Source organism: Rhamphochromis longiceps, linkage group LG15, assembly GCF_057381845.1.
Source record: "Rhamphochromis longiceps isolate RC_006_pf linkage group LG15, R_longiceps_female_GT1.1, whole genome shotgun sequence".
NCBI lineage: Eukaryota > Metazoa > Chordata > Actinopteri > Cichliformes > Cichlidae > Rhamphochromis > Rhamphochromis longiceps.
Genome location: NC_140571.1, coordinates 9,171,795 through 9,186,489, shown reverse-complemented (window position 1 = coordinate 9,186,489; position 14,695 = coordinate 9,171,795). Strand labels below are relative to the sequence as shown.

At 40.3% G+C, this 14,695-nt stretch overlaps 1 protein-coding gene across 3 annotated transcripts in view; it reads left to right on the top strand.

Annotated features, from left to right (window-relative positions):
* The window catches only part of LOC146652029 (low density lipoprotein receptor adapter protein 1), a 47,767-nt gene continuing 33,072 nt past the window's right edge, over window positions 1–14,695 (top strand). For all 3 annotated transcript variants that reach the window (XM_085382568.1, XM_085382569.1, XM_085382570.1), the window contains exon 1: window positions 1–320. In XM_085382568.1, coding sequence (XP_085238694.1) covers window positions 236–320 — 85 coding nt within the window. In that variant the 5' untranslated portion in view covers window positions 1–235. The remainder of the gene's footprint in view (window positions 321–14,695) is intronic.

The window sequence follows — 14,695 nt, the reverse complement described above, 5'->3', positions numbered from 1 at the left end:
TCGTGTGTGCCCTCAGCCGCTCACGTTATCACTTGGGAAAGAGAGAGAGAGGTAAAGACAGAGAGAGAGAGAACGAGGAAGAGAGGCTCGGGGCTGGAACTTGAATCTGTGTCCTATCTCCCTCGCCTTTTTCCTTTCCGGCGTATCCGCCATCGAGCGCAGGCTGTTCCGTCTTTTCCTCCCTGTGGTCCGGTGACTGGGGAATCCACCTGCCGGAGAGCAGACACACCTCGTGATGGATGCCCTGAAATCTGCCGGCAGAGCGATTATCAAGAGCCCGGGAGTTCCGCGGCACACATGGGGAACTTCAAAACACGAAAGTGAGTGAGATGATACAAATGTTTGGAAACGGTTACAGTTTTGCAAAGATTCTTTTTTTTTTCTTCATGTGGCGTAGCGGCAGCATCATCTGTCAGATTGGGAGTATGAAAGGAGGGCAGTGTGTGCCTCTGGCTGCTCGCAGCAAGCTAGTGGACTTGTTGTTTTATTGCTCGGGCGCTTTTGTTTGTCCTTCTGCCAAATCTAAGCGCCATAGCTGTACAGTTACAAGCTGTTTTATTATGCTGTTGACTCTGAGCTGTCACATAATAAGAAACACAAGCACAGTCCTGTCACTTTTACTGTGTGATATGGAGCTAATGCTGCCTGAAGCCCCATACCAACATAAATGGCTACTTAGAGCCAGTATTTCTTCATTACCAGTTTAAACAAGTTAAACTAAAATCTAAATAGCTGCTGTTCTTGTTTTTTAGTTAAATATATTAAAGCTTTATACTGTTTGAAACTCTGAAACATTCACTTTGGGATCTTAGGACTCTTTCTTTTCGGCATTTTCCCCATTGGATTCGCTTAATCTAGTAATATGTACAATAATTGATAGATTAATTGAGAACGCTAGCATAAGAGCTTTACAGGTTTTCCACCTAGCTGCGTTTTACAGCCATCTACACTCACCTACCACTTCATTAGGTACACCTGCTTAACTTTGCATAAATGCAAATCTGTAATCAGCCAATCACATGGCAGCAACTCAGTGCATGTAGTCAAGACAACCTGCTGAAGTTCAAAATGAGCATCTGATTGGAGAATAAGGGTGATTTAAGCGACTTGGTTGGTGCCAAACCTGCTGCTCTGAGTATTTTATAAACTGCTGATCTGTTGGGCTTTTTCCAGCAAATATCTCTTGGGTTTTATAGAGAATGGTGTGAAAATGAGAAGCTACCTAGTGAGCTGCAGTTCTCTGGGAAGTTTGCTTCAGAGGAGAATAGCTACACTGCTTTGAGCTGTTAGGATGGCAATGGTAACGTAAATGACCTTTTATTATAACAGTAAAGCACTTTTAGGGTGTGAAACAGGAGATTCACATTGTGGATGTGCAGCTGAATTAAATCTACAGGAACTGTGTGATGCTATCATGTCAACATGGACTAAAATCTCAGAGGAATGTGTCCGGCACCTTGTTGGATCTGTGACACAAAGAATTTAGGTAGCTCTGAAGGCAAAAGAGAGTCCAACCTGGCACTAAGAAGGTAAAACAAATGATGAGGTATTTTGATTCCTATATATCTATCAGATGTTCTCTGCTATCACAGGCATATTCATAACAGTGTATTATTAGTAACATACTACAATGCAATTGTAATTGTAATGCAATCTTTATTTTAATGGAAAATATTCCAAAAAAATAAATAAAAATAAGGTAAGCTATTTGTTAATTTGTAAAGTAGGTTCCTACACAGTTCGTAAACTATGATCTCATCACTTTTATATATGTAGTTATAGATAATAAACAAATAAATCCGCTGATAAATCAATACTGCAACTTTGTACTTTGTAAAATCAGGATGAACATTCGGCCATCAATCAGTAGTGAAAACTGCAGGGATTTTATAGAGATTACAATACAGATTACTGAAACACCTAATCAAAGTTAAGCATAGTCCCAGTCTGTTCCTGAGTTATGGAGCTGAATAATGCCCGTGTTTGTAGGGACACTATAATAACACAGAAAGTTGACCTTTGACCCTTTGCTTGTAAAATCTCCTCACTTCATTGTTGTATCCTGTTAGATATTTTCATGAAATCTTGTCATAAGTAGCACATTAATTCTTGAGTTACAGTCACAATGCGTTTTGGGAGGTCACAGTGACCTTGAGATGCTAATCAGTGCTCATCCTATGGTCCAAGTTCATCCTTTGGTGCTTAATGGGAAAAAAAATCAATCAAGGTGTTCAAAAAAGTGAAAATAGGTTGGGGATAAGGGCAGACTGGCAACAGCAATCAAATTGCCTCTGGCTATGACTATCTTAGTTAAAAGTAGCATGGTATTCATTTGTTGCAGGTAGAACTGAGGACTATACTAAGATTTAATCCTACTAAGATCTAATTAAAGGTCTAGGTTAGTTTTTCTGTTGAACACACTTCAGCTGTCTAATAAGATTATACAGCTACTTAAAAAATATAAAAATGAAACCAATTTTTCAGCGAGTTTCATCCACAGAGGTCGACCAATTATCATTCGACGAAGATAAATGAATATGCAACAAACACATCTTTAATAATTGAGCTGAATTTACATCATAATTCTCAGTTATTGGTTTTTCAAAAAGTTTTTTTGACCATATTCAATATGCAATGTTGCTTAAGGACAACTACAGTGCGAAGTACAGGAGGTTTTGAGTGCTGAGTGAGGGGTCAGAGCAGCAAACCTTGTCACACCATCAGTGACAGACTGCCTTGCAGCCTGCAGCCCTGCTGTAACACAAATGTGTCAAGCGCCGTCTTGAACGCTCCCTCCTCTCTGCTACTTTGCCTGTGAGCTTCCCACTGCAATAAATGGTAGCATGCTGGTTATGCTTCATCCAAAATTCCTACTTAGTGCCAGCTTTCATTAAACATGACTGATTAATTTCACAGCCAGCAAGATGTTCTTAGTTTCTTCTGCTCTGTTGGACATGTTCTACATAAATTATTGAATGCCCGAACATAAATCTGTTGGATTTGGGCTTTCATGATTGTCTCTGGTTGCTTTAAATGCATTTTGTTTCTCAGCTCGAGCACAAAATGACAGTTTTAAGTGGTGGCTTGTCTCAAATAAGTGCTTGGGTTTGTCAGCTTCTCATAACTGCTGGGCTAAAACTTTTGATTGTGCACAAACAGTGAGGGATTTAAAAAAAAAAAAATCATAATTTTCCACGTCACAATACTCTGCGCATCAACCGCGCTGACTTTTGATGACAAACAAACCATCAGCGTGTCATTTTGAAAGACATCGATTGTGACACATTGTTAGCAGAAGCCCCTGCATTGTGCTTTTCTTCTCTTATTGTTGTTGCCAGTGAGAGAGATAAGAAAAGGCAGAGTGACACTGCCAGAGCAGAATCCAGCTGGATTTCGGCACCTGATGACAGAAGCAGTTTGTGTCTCAGAAACACCGCAGAGATCAGGCTGGGAAAACGTGTGAACGCAGCAGTGAGGAAACGGTGCAGGCAGTAAGAGCGGCTGTTGATATCCAGATGCTACTTAAGCAGGCAAAGTGGAGAGAGGACAGTGTCTGTATGGCAGCATGTGGCAATGCGTCAGAGCTGCCTGTCGGAATTTAAATAAGGTAACATCGCAGCCGGTTGGCACTTTCACACACATTAGGTGTGGTTAAGTTTGAAAGAGAGTGATGAATTATTTGTGTGCTGACAGCCAACTGAAAGTGCATGTGGAGCGTGGATGGTAAGTCACTGTGGATAAATAATCACTTTTAAGAACAATATTTAGTTAATTTAGGTAAGAGTTGGTTTTAACCCCTTAAGCCCCAGCGCCCCCTGATACGGGGGGCAAAGGCAGGAGATCAGTTAAGCTTGGGGCTTAATAGGTTAAATGAGACTCCAGTGTGAAGGTGGAATGAGACAGAGGAATTTAATTGGATGATCACTTGTGTCTGGAGTGTTACACTGATTAATTTAATTGCCTCCTGACCTCTAATTGTCCACCACTGTAAGGTTACACTTAACTTACCGCCCCTCCCTGAGCCTGGTTCTCCCGGAGGTTTCTTCCTGCTAAAAGGGAGTTTTTCCTTCCCACTGTCGCCAAAGTGCTTGCTCATAGAGGGTCATTTGATTGTTGGATTTTTCTCTGTATGTATTATTGTAGGGTCTGCCTTACAATATAAAGCACCTTGAGGCGACTGTTGTTATGATTGGCGCTATATAAATAAAATTGAATTGAAAAAACTGAATTGAATTACCCTTTTGAAATTGTGTGGTTCTCTTTTAATACACCCTATATAACAAAAATTTATTTATTTATTTTATTACAAGTGGTCAATATGTCCCCCTCTGGATATATGTCCATGTGGTAGTCAAACCCGTCCCACACTTTTGCGAGCATTTCTGGAGTCACTGTGGCCACTGCTACCTACCATCAACCATGTGAAAGTCACGAACCCCCTCTGTGAATAGCTGTGGAATTAAAGCACTTTAAAATTTTATATATATATAACATATTTATAGGTTTCTATGAAATGAGGAGTGAACACTCTTTTCATTAGTAAACCAAAAAGACAAAAACAATGCATAATAACAATTTTATTTTTAACCAGCCACCTTAATAAACCTTATTAAAATAAAGTGATCTATTTGCTCCACCTTAAATGTAGTCAGTCTTTAGTCCTTTAGCAAGTGGAAAACTGACATGTGCAGCACTTTCTAGTCGCCCACTGTGGCTGCCCATTGTCATCTGTTGAGGTCAAAGCCACTGGCAGCATGGAAGAGGACACAGCATGTACCCTGAGTACAGGCCGTCCCTTTGCATCACGTCACACAGTAGCAGTACAGACCTTTCCTGTGTCTTAGAAGTCACACACACTTGCCCTTGGCACTAAAGGATGTCCCTGCTGCATCAGTTCAAAATGCTGTGACTGGAGGAGACTGAGCTGAAGCCAAGCAAGATTGTGTAATTTGCTTTAGTATTGCATTTTATAAGTGCTTTTTGTAACGGAGCATATCTTCTTTTTTGCTGCGTAGCTGTGGGACCAATGTGAGAAGAAGAAAACAGAAGACAACAAGCATCTTTAACAAAATCTCTGGTGTCTCAAGCCCTGTGGCTTTGAAGAAACTGTCAGAATATGCAATTTGTTTCCTGTGCTTTGCAGTTTGGATCATAGCTCGATCTGAAGTTGGTGGACTCAGGAGTCATTAGGTTCAATCTCTGGCTGTGCATATAGCCCTTGGTTATATTGAACCTGACAGGGGCTTGACTGAATGTCATCCAGGAGACACTGGTGTCAGTTAACAGTGTCCTGAAGGAGCAATTATCTCTCAGTGGCTCATTAAGACTCAGGAACCCGTGACCTAGAGAGATAGCAGTGAGGAGGAAGAGGAAACATAGTCCCCCTCCACCATTAAGGAAGAATTGAGTGTCAATAAAGGGCTGAAGACCAGAATTAGTAAAGATCAATTTACAGAGGGTTCCCACGATCTGAATGTGATAAATAAGATGACGAATTAGTGACTGATTGAGCAGTCAGAGCTGTGTTAGGATCCAGAAATAAGTACTAGTAATGTAACTTTATTAGGTACTAATTACATTATATGGTGTTATCTAAGGAGCTTGCATAGACAAGCGACTGGACTTTAAGTTTCTTAAAGACAACTGAAAAAACTTCTTTAGTTTCAAGACTAAAAAAAGAGCTCAGCCAGGAGGAGCTCAAAAGCACCTTGATGATTCCTAAAACTTCTGGAAAAATATTCTTTGAACCGATAAGATCAAAACTAAACTTTTTACAAGGTTTGAGTGTGGTTACATCTGCATGGAACTAACACAGCATTTTATAAAAAGACCATCATAGTACCAGTCAAACATGGTGGCGGTAGTGTGATGGTCCAGGGCTGCTTTGTTGTTTCAGAACCTAGACAGTCCATGAATTCTGCTCTCTACCAGAAAATCCTGAAGGAGAATGTCTGGCCATCAGTTCATGGCGTGAAGCTCAAGTGGAGCTTTTTAGGAAGTTATGCTGCAGGACGATGATGCAAAACACACAACATCAACAAAACCAAAATTATGATTGGCCTAATAAAATTCTAGATTTTATTCATGCCTAAAATATGTTTTCATTGCACTGTAACTAAACTAAACTAGTTATATTTTAATACCAGATGTAGCCATGTGGCTATCCCTGTGTGTGATCAGGTTTTAAACATGACTCTTGACCCTGATACAGCACAACATTGGCAGTGCTAAAACTATTTATAAATTAAATAGTCAACAGCAACATGTTTTTGGAAAAAGTCAGTGTACTTGGCTTTAGATAATGCAGTCCTGACAGTAAACCAGTACAAATATGTCTGTAGACTGCATGGATTCAATGCACTGGCTACTTCAGTGTAGAGACCTGATTCATTTAACATGACATCTTTAGGAAAGGTTGTATTAGCATAAAGTACACAACCAGCACTGTCCCATTTACTGTTGCACTAAAAAACATCATCCACCCAGAAAGAGGTAAATGGAGCAAGAATAGTGCATATATTTAGTCTGATATACAGCCAGATGTTGCTGTGCTTTTGGATTTCTTCTGCTAAAAGTAGAGGCACTCTTATTTCTCTTTGCATTTACTAGGGTTCATGTATAAGCACACAGTGATTTAGAGGATCAGTTAAGCCAGTATATGCCATTAGCTGAGCTTCAGTACATCAGATGATGATTTGAGTGAGCAGATTTCCCACCTATAGTCTGCATAATTCATGTTCACTACTCCTCAGTCCCACCAGTCGCATGCTGATGATAGATTAGATGATAAAAAGCTGCTAATGAGTTTTTACAGGGCGTGCTTTAAGGCAAGAAACCTGTCTAATGGATTTTTTTATTTCAAAAATTAGTACTATCTAAGTTGTGAGCTATTATTTGCAGTAAAGATTTTAAATTATTTAACCCACTGTGTGTCTAACTGAACCCACACTGTGACTGAAAATAGGATCTCATTGTGTTTCTTGTAATTTCAGCTAACGGCTTTATAAAGTCTTTGATTTAAAAAGAAATTGAACAGACATATTTTTTCTTTTTGAATGTGTTTTTTTATTTTATTTACAACCATGTTTCAAACACAAATCAGTGCTGTTTAGTTGCATAGATAACAGCAGAGATGTTTTTGTCTGAGTGTCTTTTCAAGCATTCCACTTCAGAAGGGAAATGCACGAGCTCTATCGCCCCAGCAGTCTGATTAGTGGGATTACTGTCAAAAGCACAGAGACCTATCTCACAGTTCTGCATAGCCTTTTTCCGCTACAGTTTGTTTGAATTTTTTTTCCTGCATTGTTTTATGAGGAAACTGACAAAAAATATATATATATAAATGCCATGTTGTGTTAGAAATTTTATTTTAGGCTTCTAGTAGCAAATACCCTGGTGCTTGGCGTGTGACCTTTTTAGCCATGCTTGCAGTGAGAGTCTAAAGGGACGCCTACACAGGAAGAGACTGGCAGGCATGTGGCAACCAGAGACCACAGAATGTCACTGAAATTCAGTGACTTGTAGCGACAATGGGAGAAAAAAAATGTCAGTGTCATGAAGCGGCTGGTCGCTAAATAAAACTCCTCAACTCTGAGGCAAAATAATTGAGTAATCTGAAGAGTTGTTGACTAGCAACCGGCTGTCATCACGTTCTAGATGGTGAAAAAGGAAAGTATCAGTCCACTATTTTTGTTCTGGCTAAAATATCTCAATAACTACTTTATGGATGAAATGTTATTGTTCTTGGCACCCACAAGAGGATGAATCACTTTGCTGATCCAAAGCCTTTCTGTGTTATACCAGGCCATGGCACGTCAAAATTTTCCATTGTACTGTGTTCAGCTGTTTGTTAAAACAAATATCTAATCAGCCAATCACTTGGGAGCAACTCTATTCAATCAGACATGTAGACATGGTTAAGACGACCTGCTGAAGTTGAAACTGAGCATCAGAATGGAGAGGGAAGCTGATTAAAGTGACTTTGAATGGGACATGCTTGTTGGTGCCAGGCAGACTAGTTTGAGTATCTCAGAAACTGCTGATCTACTGGGACTTTCTCACAAGGCGGCTGCAGTGATGAGGACCCTGTACCTGCCTGTCGTAGTAAAGAGAGAGCTGAGTGTAAAAGCGAAGCTCTTACTTTAGCTGTCGATCTGCATTCCTACCCTCACCTATGGTCACTGTGGGTAGTGACTAAAAGAACGAGATCGCGGATACAAGCGGCAGAAATGAGCTTCCTTTGAAGCCCTCTCCCTTAGAGATAGGGTGAGAAGTAGCGAGAGGGGCTCAGAGTAGAGTCTCTGCTCCTCCACATCGAAAGGAGCCAGTTGAGGCAGTTGAGGCATCTGATAAGGATGCCCCCGGGGCGCCTCCTAGGTGAGGTGTTTCGGGCATGTCCCACCAGGAGGAGGCTCTGGGGCAGACTCAGGACATGCTGGAGAGAGTATATCTCTCGGCTGGCCTGGAAATGCTTTGGTGTTCCCCCAGACAAACTGGAGGAGGTGGCTGGGAAGAGGGAGGTCTGGACTTCTCTGCTTAGGCTGCTGCCCATGCGACCTGGCCCTGTATAAGCAGGAGAAGATGGATGAATGGGTCAGAATATGCATAAATAACATAAAATCAGGTATGCATCGTGGCTGCTGCTGCTGGTGGTGTATTGGTGTGCAAGATATATTTGGGCACATTTTGGGTCCCTCATTGCCACCTGAGCATCATTTAAATGGCTTAAAAGACAAATTAGTTCAACACAGTCTCCAGATCTCAATCCAACAGAGCACCTTTGTGATGTGGTGGAACAGGAGCTTTGATGTGTGATGCTGTCATGTCAGTATTGATCAAAATCTCTTAGGAATGTTTTCAGGATCTTGTTAAATCTCATTTTTATACTAGCATGGTACAGCTAATAAATGGGGTTGGTAAGTGGCGTGCTAATTTTGTACAAACTAGCAAATATGGGCATGATCTTTGTAAAAATGTTTTGTCCACTTAACACCAGCCTGCAGGCATTGCCGCTGGGAGGATATCGGCACGCTCATTATTTGCATTTCATTCAAAGCATTGCTTTGCCCTTAGCACAAATTTAGCTCAGAGACATAGAACTGACTGTGTAATATACTCTTTTGTTTAGTTAGTGTGCATTTTTTTTATTTCTGCCTGGTAGTATTAGATAGGGGAAGTACATTTATAAACTAGCATATCCTCCATATTTTTTGCCACTTTGCTTCATCTTCTTGTAAACCCAGTTCAGGCTGCAAAGGTGAAGTTTTGGTCTTCATTTTTCCACAGCCATGAGAATATGCAGTATTAAATGGTTTTGGGATGTTGTCACATGTCACGTGTGATAACCCCCTGTTTGCGGTGGATATTTTGAAACTGAAGGAAGCCTCATTCAAAGATGAGTTGTAGTATTCCACAGCGTAATAATTTCTGTATTAATACTTTAAGGTTTGATTTTTACATATGGTATTATAAATTTTTCGTGAAAGGGTGGTACAGATGTTACCTTTATGTACATTTCTATATGTTGTATCTATTTCAGCCAACATTCAGAAAGTAAATCAGATTTTTCACGACGTTGTTTGTTCGATCTTCCACATGTTGTCTTGTGCCTGTTACATTTGAAGCAAGCAGGTTTATTTTCTTCACTGGTTCACTCCACAAATATTGATTTTTAAAACCTCAGCCTCGTGTTATTAAAAACTGCAGCATATCATATTCTATATTGATTTTCTTTGTGTTGTGTTGTGGCAAGCGTAATGTTTTCTCGTGGTCCACAGTAGAATTTTTGCTATAAATGTTTATGTTTGGTAATTCATTTTTTAAAGCCTTGGGGTTATTAACAGTTTCATCCAGTACATCAGTAATGGCCAAGAGGACATGATTCACTCCCACGTGTCCCCGTTCCCCTTTATAAACAGTAACATGTGCAGCCAAACTACTGTTTTAGTGGCTTAAAGAGAGCTGAATGTTATTCTGTTATTCGATGCATTTTCTCTGGAGTGTTTTTAGCACCAGCAAGGTTCCCTGGCCTGAAGTGAAGAGAATTATGCAACAGAGAGAAACTGAGAGCCCCTATCTCGGGAGAGGTCCTTGTTCACACAGCCGCTATAATGTGCACACGCACTCACACAAATACTGCTTCCTGTTTACTGTGTGAAGTCCAAACATTTGAGTGTTCTGTCTTGTTTGATGCCTGTGACAGGTGTCTATGAAATAGGATATGCTGTCACTCCAGTGTAAGAGTCTTTATCAGCATGTTGTCAATTGTTATTCTGTGTGTGTGTTTGTATGTGTAGGAGAGAGATTAACTATTGCAGATGCATCTTGTGTGTGTGCGTGTGCACGCATGCATATCTTGCTGAACCTGTCCCTCCACTGGAGAGCCAAATCCCATATCTGCTCTGTACCTCTGAAAAATTCAACTCCCCTTACCATTTCTGACACGTCATGTCCCTGCCTAAGCTCAGCACTGAGAGCTGAGGAGCCCACTCCTAAAAATAACCCTATGCTGTCACACTAAAAGGGGAAAACGCCTAACGTCAGCACTGTACAGAAATCCATTCTGTTTGCTGTTATTGAAACAAAGCATCAAAAATCCCAGTAGAAGTTTTATCATAAGACATGTTATCTTGATTTTGCAGTTTATTAAGATGAGCTGGAAGTGTTTAACCCAGCTCAGATAAGTTAGTTATACTTCAGTGGATTCCTCTGATCATACTGGTATTAATTATGGGGCTATCTGATGAATATTGGCTTTAAAAGCTTCTGAAAATTGCTGTTTGATGAATTCTGAATTATTTTACATAATTTTTTTAGGGTTTAAATTATTGAGATCTGTTGTACATCCAAAATTATTTAAATGTTTTTTTTGGGGGGTGGGGTCTTAGAAGATGGCATCTCAAAATGCAACGTAGAAACCAGTGGCTCCTGTTATGCTAGCTACAGCTACTTTTATGCAATCTGTGGTTTTAGAGTTTCCATTTTGAAGGCTTAGGTTCAGCATCTTTGCAGTTATAATCCTGTATAATTAAGGTAAGATAACCATGTTTAGATGGATCAAAACATGGGAAGTCAGCTAATAGCAGTGCGCGCTACTTAGCATGTGTAGCAAGGTGTGTCCCTGTTCGCTGCGATGTTGATATTTTGATTCAGCACCGAATCACTACTCAAAGTGGCCATGCGACTAATAATATATACCTTTAAGCCTCAATAAAATCTAAACAAAAGAGTTGGAAGAAGAATCAACCCATCTACATTTGCCACAAAGGGGGGAAATTGCTGCTTGAGACTTACTAAGATCTGCTATATCCAGAAGGTTATTTCCACTTGTTTTTCCATCTTTGTGCTAAGCTTAGCTTTACAGCTGCTGGCTCTAGCTTTATATTTACTGTAACCATATGACAGCACTATGGCTCTTTTGAAAGCAAAATAAGCTCCAAAATGCAGGAACTAGCCGTCAGTTTTTGTGGCTGGATAATATCAGACTTTCAGCTTCTCCCTTGCCAGAAGGGGTCGCACTGCATGTTTGCTTTGGCAGAGTTTTTACTCCGGATGCTCTTCCTGATGCAACCCCAAAGGGGATTTGTATCTCATGCTGGAATCAAACCAGCGACCTTTTGCTTGCCAAGCGAGTGCACTAACCACTACACAGTTACAGGCACACAAACAAACAGGCAAACACATTAAAAAAATATGACCTTGCCTGTGGAGTGCCTGCAGCATTCTGGAAATCTAGCCAAGGATCTTGAAACTCACAAGTTGATATAAAGGAAAGGCAAAAACGCCAGGAAAATGTATACAGTTGAAATCAGTCGTTTCCAAATGCACAGCTCAAGTACTCACATTGATTATCCCTTTATCTTGTTATCCCAAAGGCGTAACACCCTAGAAGCTGATGTATTTGGTACTTGCCGGACTAACATCCATCAGTCAGATGGAAGGGTCTGAAGTGCTCCACTGCATTAGAAGGGATTCCTGTGAGATGCCCTCATCTATTAAAGGGGTGCAGAGATACACTGTCTTAAATTAGATCAGCAGCTCTCAAAGGTGACTTGTTTTGCTTTGGTGTGATAATGGATGGGAAAAGTAATGACTGCTTTGTTTGTCCCTTGAACTCAGCTTGAGATTAGCACTGGGGAATATGGGGATTCTAGTTTTCCTCTTTTCATTTGAGTCACAGCCTTAGTCTTGAGTTGAAAACAAAATATTAAATATAAACCTATTATTTCCTGAATAGATTTTCTTTTTGGGAGGCTATTTATAGTTGATGAAGATGTTGAAATGGGAGCTCGAGGACTCCTGGGGGAACAGATTCGTATCAGCGCAGAGAAAATCACGCCCTGTTTGAATTGCTAATGAAAACAATCCTTGTATGGTGCAGAGCGATTATACTTTATGAATAAATGGCCGCGAGGAAATAGCTCCGATATTAAAGTGTCTCTTCTGTTGCTGTGTTAACTTGCCATGACTTTGGAAATGTTTACTTTCCCTCTAGTGAACGTTGATGTAAAATCATTTTATAGGTGATGACAACCATTGTTCTCTCTGTACATAATTATACAGTTAGTAGTTTTCAGTCTGTCCTTTGTGGCTGAGTTTAGTGCTTTCACAAGCAATTGCTACAATCTAAAAAGTTGTAAAGTGGGTGGCTGTAGCTCAGGTGGTAGAGCAGGTCATCTACTGATCGGAAGGTTGGTGGTTCGATTCCCGGCTTCCCCTAGTCTGCATGCCAAATATCCTTGGGCAAGATACTAACCCGAAATTGCTCTCCGATGCATTCATCGGAGTATGAATGTGTGTGAATGTCAGTTGTGCTTGTGCGAATGGGTGAATGCACAAGTTGTGTAAAGCGCTTTGAGTGCTCAGAAGAGTGGAAAAGCGCTATATAAGAACTAGTCCATTTACCATTTTAAAGTAATAAATCTAGGATGCAGTGTTATTTTAGATCCTTGGGTATTGATCGTAGTGGTTCAGACCTGTATGGAAATCACATAATTTAACAGACACAGCGCTCTACATGTATAAACAAGGGTGGATGCGAGTCACTCAGATGATTCAGGGTGTTTCTAATGGACACTTAAAGTGCAAGTCACCTCCATATTTAGTACCCTTCAGTCAATGTTAGACCACAACTCAAGAAACTGTAAACACCCTGTTTGACAAACGAGGGCTGCTCTGTGTTGCATAGTAAGACAACTAATTGAACATTTTAAATGGTGCTTTTCTGACCTAACAGGTGTATCTTTAAGGTCTGATTAAATATGCAAAATTAAAGCTTCTTGATGAATGTTCGGAAACAATCATGGACATACTGTTAAAAACAAAAGTGCAGGGCATGAGTTACATTCTAGACACGAGTGTATCCCATCTTCCTTTCATCTTCCTAGACCTAAGTATCATATTCTCAGTAAAATGAGTGAGAGGGGTTCTTAGAAAGCTGGCTCTAGTGATTATATAAAACAAGCTGCCTGTGAGCTTGGCCGAAGCGAAACGGGACGAAAATCCAGCAGGAGTTTGAAATGTTGAAGCACATTTATTTTCCACCAAACAACTCAATCAACCAGCCGGGGACCAGGATCGGATGGTTTTCATACGAATGTGCAACACATGCACAGCTGCACAGGCAAATCTTCTCGTAGCGAGAAGATAGTGAGACTTTGCTGTTAACAAGTTCTTTGCTGTGAATGGGGAAGGCACATAGTTTGCCAAAGTAAACTACAGGGGAACCACTATAAAAAACCGTTGCTTCAACAAACCTAATCATCTATTTTCCTTCACTTATTCAGTTCAGGGTTGTGCTGGAGCCTATTCCAGCTTTCACAGGGTGAGAGGCAAGGTACACCCTGGACAGGTCATCAGTCTGTCACAGGGCTAACACTGACACAGACAACCAGTCACGCTTGATAAAATTGGAATCACCAATTGGCATAACTCCATGCATGTTATTAGACTGTGAGAGGAAGCTGGAGTACCCACACTGATATGAGGAGAACATGCAAATTTGCACATAAAGACTGGATTTGAACCCAGGACATCCCTGCTGTGATGGGCCAATACTAACCATTGCACCACTGTTTATCAAACATGAGCAATTTAAAGAGGCTAACAAAGACAAAGTGGCTAAAGCTATCCAGAGCTCACAGCCAGCCACAAGCCATTCACTTGGAAGTGAATATAAATAAGTAAATACACTTAGAACAGTAGAACCAAACACACCTGTATCTATACCCCACTTATGTTACCATCCCTGTGAGGAGGCAGAGGTAAGTTTGTTTGTTTCTTCAGGTTAGCATGAGTCTGTAGTTAGCAAGTCTAGCTGACATTAAGCTAAACATACATACATGTAATACAATAATACAGCCGTGTCCCTCCTATGATCAAATGACTCACTGCACTCCAACATACTAGCAATCAATAATATGAAGGATAAACTGCAAAAACATTGTGTGTTCATTTATTCCCAACATGGCAATGTGTTAACGATGTGTATCAATACAGCAGTCCTGAGTGTCAGTGTAGTTTATGCAGTGGTTACTTACATTATCAGTAGCAATATTTTATGGTAATGGCAGCTTGTAATTACGCTGCCCCAAAACAAGTTATAGTTAATGTATTAACATGTAAAAACATGTAAATATAAAGATAAAATGCACACATATAATGATTTTGTGATTTCTGATCAGCAAACAATCCCAAC